The following is a 6,184-nucleotide window of genomic DNA, read 5'->3' on the forward strand; positions in this document are numbered from 1 at the left end:
TGTATTCAGTCCATTCTTTCATCGTATTCTAAGCCTGAAAAGGGACTAAGACTGCAAATTAGCTGAAGCTACACATTTTCAATGCATCACATGCTGTTTTTTTTTTTTTTATGATTATTATTATTTTTGTCACATTGTTGTACCATACGTGTAGGTTGTGCTCTGCGTAGTGACTCCTTGCTCATTTTCGTTGTGCGGTAAGTGCATAGTTATTGCATGAGTCTTACTACAGTCGGTGTAGTAACTGTATGGAGGTGGGGCATGAGCTTGTGTTTCATCTTCAATGTGTTTTGTCATAGTGTATTAGTAGTTTGTGTGTGTGTCCTGCTTACATTGTGCACTGAAGTTTCTGTCAACTCTCTGTTTAATCCGGTACATGCACAACCTACTTATGCATTTGGCAAAACAGGGGAAAGCACTTCCTCTCGGGACGGGTAAATGCAAAGCACCGTAGGAACTTTAAACCTCTACAATGTATTTTGTTTTATCACCACAGAGCCACCAAAGATTACAATATTCAATGTTTAAGCTTCATTCGTGTTTATATACTGTATATCATAGCATATGTGTATAAATAAATGATATACATATATTTAACTTTTGTCTGTAGACACCAGACATAAAGAAAACAAGAAAACAAAATTTTTGTTTGTTAGTTTAATTTTAGTTCGGCTTCAAACCATCATGTCATCAACCCGTAGTTATGCTTGTTAGTGGAGCATACATAGGGAGTCTGCTATCCTGTTTTCTGGGTTTGGTCATGTGATGTTCCACATATAGCAGAGTTCAAACCAAATGGTTTTTTTTAAAATTGATTTAATATACTCATTATTGAAAGAGGTGTGCAAAGAGTGCTGCACTAATTGAGCTGCTGTGGTGGGGACAATGCCTTCCTTGCTCAAGGGCATCTCTAAAGTATCCAGCAAACAGACTAGCATCCCTCCAACAACTTGTTGCCTTTTTTGTTTTACATTTCCCCCCCGTAGCGGGACCTAAATCCTTAAAGTCCTTACAGACTCACAACTTAATTTTAACAATCCTACGGGGAAGGGGAGTGGCTGCTTGTGTACTACTGTATATCTTGAATGGGCCGCCCCCTCTAAATTGTGGGCCGGTCTTTTAGAAAGAGAGTGGCCCCGTGGGTACTGTCAGCCCGCCTGGTAAATACTCAAAACTCTGATTGCCAGTTAACCCCGAAGCACACATTTTCATCTTGTGAATTGACAAAAAAAAAACTTAGTTATTATGTGTGTATCGCATTTACAGACAGCTTTGCATTGTGAGTGTAGGTGAATTGACAGATCGAGGATGTTGGTGCACCAGTCTAATTCTCTCGGCTGAGTCAAGCTTTTTTTTTTTTCATCATTTGCTTTGCTGAGCATTAGCAAAAAGTACTGTGACCTTTTAGGGTTAGAAACCCCCCCCCCCCAAAAAAATGCCATTTTGGAGGGATAAAATAAACTGGTGACCCCATCGTTACCTCAAGTCGTCTGAGTTTGTGAATGTGATTAATAATGAAAAATAGAGGTTCACAACTATTGTGGACCTTTACCACTTTCCTCAAATTGGGTAGAGCAGAATCCTTGATACAACGCAAGTATACACATTTTATGTATATTTAAACAGCAGTGTAGCAATAGGATTCATTACATGGATGTCATAAATACTTAAACAATGACAATATGTGAATGTTTTATTCATAATCTAAAAAAAAAATAAATAAAAGTCTGTCATCATGCATGAATCCACAAGAGGTTATTGTCATAGAAGAAAGCTTCTGAAAAGAAGCTTTGACATGATATACTGTAAACTTTCAAATGCATACTATCAGTGAACTTCCTGTTGGCGCACTGTAAGACTTTGAGATGTGGAAGAAAGGGTTCTTAGTAGTTTTAAAGAATACGCGTCTTTAAACAAGTGGGTCTCTACGGAAGCGTGTCGCATTCACTTGGTTAAAAAAAATAAAAAAAACTCCTGTTTTTCTGAGTAATTTTTTGGAGGGCTTTGTTTTTTGGAATATTTTTTTCTGTTTTTCTGAGTATATTTTTCGGTTTTCCTGAGTGTTTTTTTCTGTTTTTCTGACTAATTATTTTTCTCAGTTCTTCTGTCTAATTCCCCCCCCCCCACTGTTTTATGACTATTATTTCCCCTGTTTTTCTGAGTAATTCCCCCTCCCCCCCCCTGTTTTTCTATTTTTTTCTGTTTTTAATTTTTTTTTCTAATGACTAATAACAATACCATCTATGTGACTCAAAGACAGGAGTATCTCCAAGTGTCATCAAACCCATGTCAAAATAAAACTTGAACAAACTAAATAAGCTGGTCATGCTTATTTGCTTACTACGTAGTCCTCAAAGAGTCACTTGCAGTTCGCAGGTTCTCGCGTGAGTTCGATGTGTCCCGATAATTCAGGAAAAAAAAATTACTTGGAAAAACAGGTGGAAAAAAAATGAGACAGAAAAACGGGGGGGGGGGGGGGGGGGGAATTACTCAGAAAAACAGGAAAAACAAATTAAAAAACAGGCGGACAAAATTACTCAGAAAAACAGAAACAAATATTCCAAAAACCAAAGCCCTCAAAAAATTACTCAGTAAAACGATTTTTATTTATTTATTTATTTTTTAATCCACGTGAATGCAATACGCTTCCGTAGGTCTCGGCTCGCAGAATTTACGGAACACAGAGTGTCTCGAGGGGTAAGTACAAGAGCAGACGGTGATGAAGACCCTCAGCTTGCTTCTTCATACTGTAATGATGACTGTAAAGGGCGAAACCCACGCATATTTACCTTTTAAGAGCAGAGTCCATCATTCTCAACTAGTAATAGAAGAAGCTCTCAAATGGTGTAACCAAAACATAGCGAGAGAAAGGTGTCAGCATGACCTCCACCAAATATGTGTACTGCAGTTTATCATTATTATTATTATTGACTTTTTTAAAAGACTTCATAGAACTCAATAGCACCATTTCCATTAACTATGTGGAGGGTTCTCTTCCTGCTAAAGATGTGGTTATATAATTGGGTAAGCCATGAATATTAATGACAACATTCAGGCACATGATGGAGGTACAAGGTTTTGCCTTAAGCTAGTGGCCATGAGTCAAATAAATGTGTCAGAGGAAAATGAAATCTCGCTTGACTCCCTTTCGAAATGCAACTAATTAAACTTGAATCCTCCCATTCATTTTCTGTAATGCTTATTTGTATTGAAAATAGTAAAAGGGGTCTTACGCCATCAGTTTTAAACTGAGTCATTTACATGATGTACCGATGTGTATGAATTGATTGCAGTACTAAAGTAGAATCATTGTGCTCAAAGTAAGTACTGCCTGTGTACAGAAAACAATCATAATGATGCTTTGCAAGGAATATTTAGAAGCACAACCACAGGATAAAGAAAATCAACTATGCAAACTATGTGATGAGTTATTGAGAATATAAATTCCCACATATTTATTTACATCTTAATAAAACTCACATTTCATCCGATAACAATAGCAAACATTCCTACATCCATTTTATCGTTCAAAATAGTACAGATTGTCACTCACATACATTTTTCTTTCATTCATACAATGACCAAAACGCTTCTGTATTGCATGCTCTGTAAAAAATATGTCGTTAAATTTTCTCAAATATAATTAAAAAACGTGCGGGGAGATAAACAAAAGTGTTTTTAAGCAAAATGTCACAATGAGACCAAGTTCCGAATTTACAAGTGCATAAATGTATTCTGACAATAAGTTAGAATCTGGAGTTCACCTTTCTTATCCTTGTGCTGCTTTAGCCTTGAGCAACTGAGTCACATTCATCTGTTTACACACCAGCTGTCAACAAAAGTTGCAGTATAACAGGAGACGAAGCAGAGTGGGGTGCCCCTGGTGGATGGAATTATGAGAAGAATTTTTATATAGCAGATTATACAACGAGCCGGAGTCCAACAGAGCTCAAAATGGGATTATACAGATAAAGTGTTATAAATTCCTCAGTCAAATAGGAACATGATTTGTGTATTTTTTTTTTAACTATTCGTTAAATGACTCCTCAACTATATTTATAGAGCGCTTTAAAAAAAAAGAAAAAAACTGCAGCTGAAACAAAGTGCTGTACATGAATTCAAATCTAATGTAAAACAAACATTAATTGAACCTACATCCTGCAGATGAATTTGCTGCTTGAGACAACCCCTAAAATCCCCAAATCTCTGTTGACATAATAAACGCGAGCAGATGAGACTGCATGCGAATAAAATAAACAATGAGCATCTTCATTCTTGGAGGCAAATCTAAATGTGTATACTTCTTCCCAAATGTGTGTACAATTGTGCAATACAAGAAATGAAATAGTTTTGACATTGTCTCTCTATGCTAGAATGGTGACATCCTGCACTCCTGTGACATTTAGGTCATATCGCTCGGTGGTGCATTGCATGCTGGGAGAAGACTTAGCGGCTGAGCACAGGAGGACCCGGAAGTGCCTCCTGAAGGTGCCCGAGAAGCAGGTGTAGAGGATGGGGTTGGCGCAGCTCCACGAGTACGACAGCAAGACCAAGAACTCAAACACCCGGGCAAAAGTGAGGTTGCTTTGATATGTGGAGCAAAAGTTGACGGTATAAAACGGCAGCCAGCACATACCGAACACAACCACCACGGCGACCACCATTTTGGTGACCTGACGCTCCGGCCGGTGGTTCTCAAGGTCGGACACGGTAGCCTGGAGTCGCTGCGACCTCAGGGTGAGCAGCAAAGCCGTGTACGATGCCGTCATGATGGTGAACGGCAACGCAAAGCCCAAGATGAAGGTGTAAGACAGGACGCCCAGCCACCACATGTTGGAAACGAGATCCGGAATGCACAGGCCTCGGTCCGCGGAGAAGTGAAGCGCCATGGGGAGGATGGTGACGAGGGAGAAAAGCCACAGGAAGGCCGAAACGATCTTGGCGCAGCGCGGCGTCCTCCAGGAGGCGAACCTCAGCGGGTCGGCAAGCGCCATGTAGCGGTCGATGCTCATCGCCGTCAGACAGAAGACGCTGGTGAACTGGTTGATGCCGTCCAGCACCATGACCGCTTTACACGCCGCGCTGCCAAACAACCAGCGGCTCAGAACGTTCTGGCTCGCGATGAACGGGAGACCGACCATGAAGAGGCCGTCGGCTAGCGCCAGGTTGAAGATGTACACCGTGGTGGCCGATGACATTTTGTCCAGTTTCAAAATGGCGACTATGACCAGCGAGTTCCCAGTGAGTCCCACGATGCACACCACAAGGTAAAGAATTGCCATGAGGACACGGGAACCATCAATATGGTCCTCGAAGTCAAAGTGTTCATCCACGTAAGTCCAGTTGTCTATACCCACTTCCATTCTGCATGAAATGAAAACTAAATCACAGGCAGTTCTCCCGTTTAACTTTCTCTCACCTCTCGAAATAGAAAGTACTCAGATGGAAGGACCCAAAGAAAAAAAACGAAACATCAAACTCAGGCTTTGGCTACTCTCTAACATCCCCTCATCCCCTCAAACCTTTGATTTGTTAAAAAGAAGACGTGTCAAAGTATAGTCCGTTGCTCCTCTGCGACACGCATGGGCCTTTGCATGAACACCCTTCAAATGAACAGGACGGATGCTTGAGTGGCCGCTCTTTCTCCCTGGGAGCCCTTTTTATATATCTTCCCCCCATGGTGTGTGACGAGCGCTGCTGTGTGCTTGCTTGTGCGTGCCTGGAACTCGTCCACCCCCTTGTTCATCAGTCTCCAGAGACTGTGATAAAGTCCAGCTTCGCTAAAGCCCCTCCTGAGTACCCCCCCCCCCCCCCCCCCCAGGTTCTCTGCTGTAATGCTTGTTTCCAAGGTAAACCCCATCTGCTCCCATACTCTTGTTTTCATAACTTTTTTCCCCCCCCTTGTCCTCCCTCTGCTTCTGTTTACTTCACACACACCCTCCCTTCTATCTATTATGCCTCCACGCACTCCACCCCTTAAGCTCATAGTTGAGACTGGGGGTCACCACATACACAGATACCATCACTCGCTCACTTGAGTAAATCTCCACACAGGAAAGAAGTGTCTCACATCTGTTTTCTCAGGACTTTTGCTGTTGAGACATTTGACATGGGATGCTGTTTTCTTGCATCTTTGACCGCCCCATTTTGTTTTGCTTTGGGATGTTATAAAACAAGAAGATAT

General features: G+C 41.2%; 1 protein-coding gene across 1 annotated transcript; it reads right to left on the reverse strand.

Annotated features, from left to right (window-relative positions):
• Nucleotides 1–3,421: 3,421 nt before the first annotated feature.
• On the reverse strand, nt 3,422–5,760 carry LOC133469653 (somatostatin receptor type 5). Its single transcript, XM_061756950.1, has one exon. It carries the CDS (start codon nt 5,361–5,363, stop codon nt 4,365–4,367), a length of 999 nt encoding a protein of 332 aa, XP_061612934.1. The 5' UTR covers nt 5,364–5,760; the 3' UTR covers nt 3,422–4,364.
• Nucleotides 5,761–6,184: the final 424 nt, after the last annotated feature.

This window comes from Phyllopteryx taeniolatus, chromosome 19 (genome assembly GCF_024500385.1).
Source record: "Phyllopteryx taeniolatus isolate TA_2022b chromosome 19, UOR_Ptae_1.2, whole genome shotgun sequence".
Classification (NCBI taxonomy): Eukaryota; Metazoa; Chordata; class Actinopteri; order Syngnathiformes; family Syngnathidae; genus Phyllopteryx; species Phyllopteryx taeniolatus.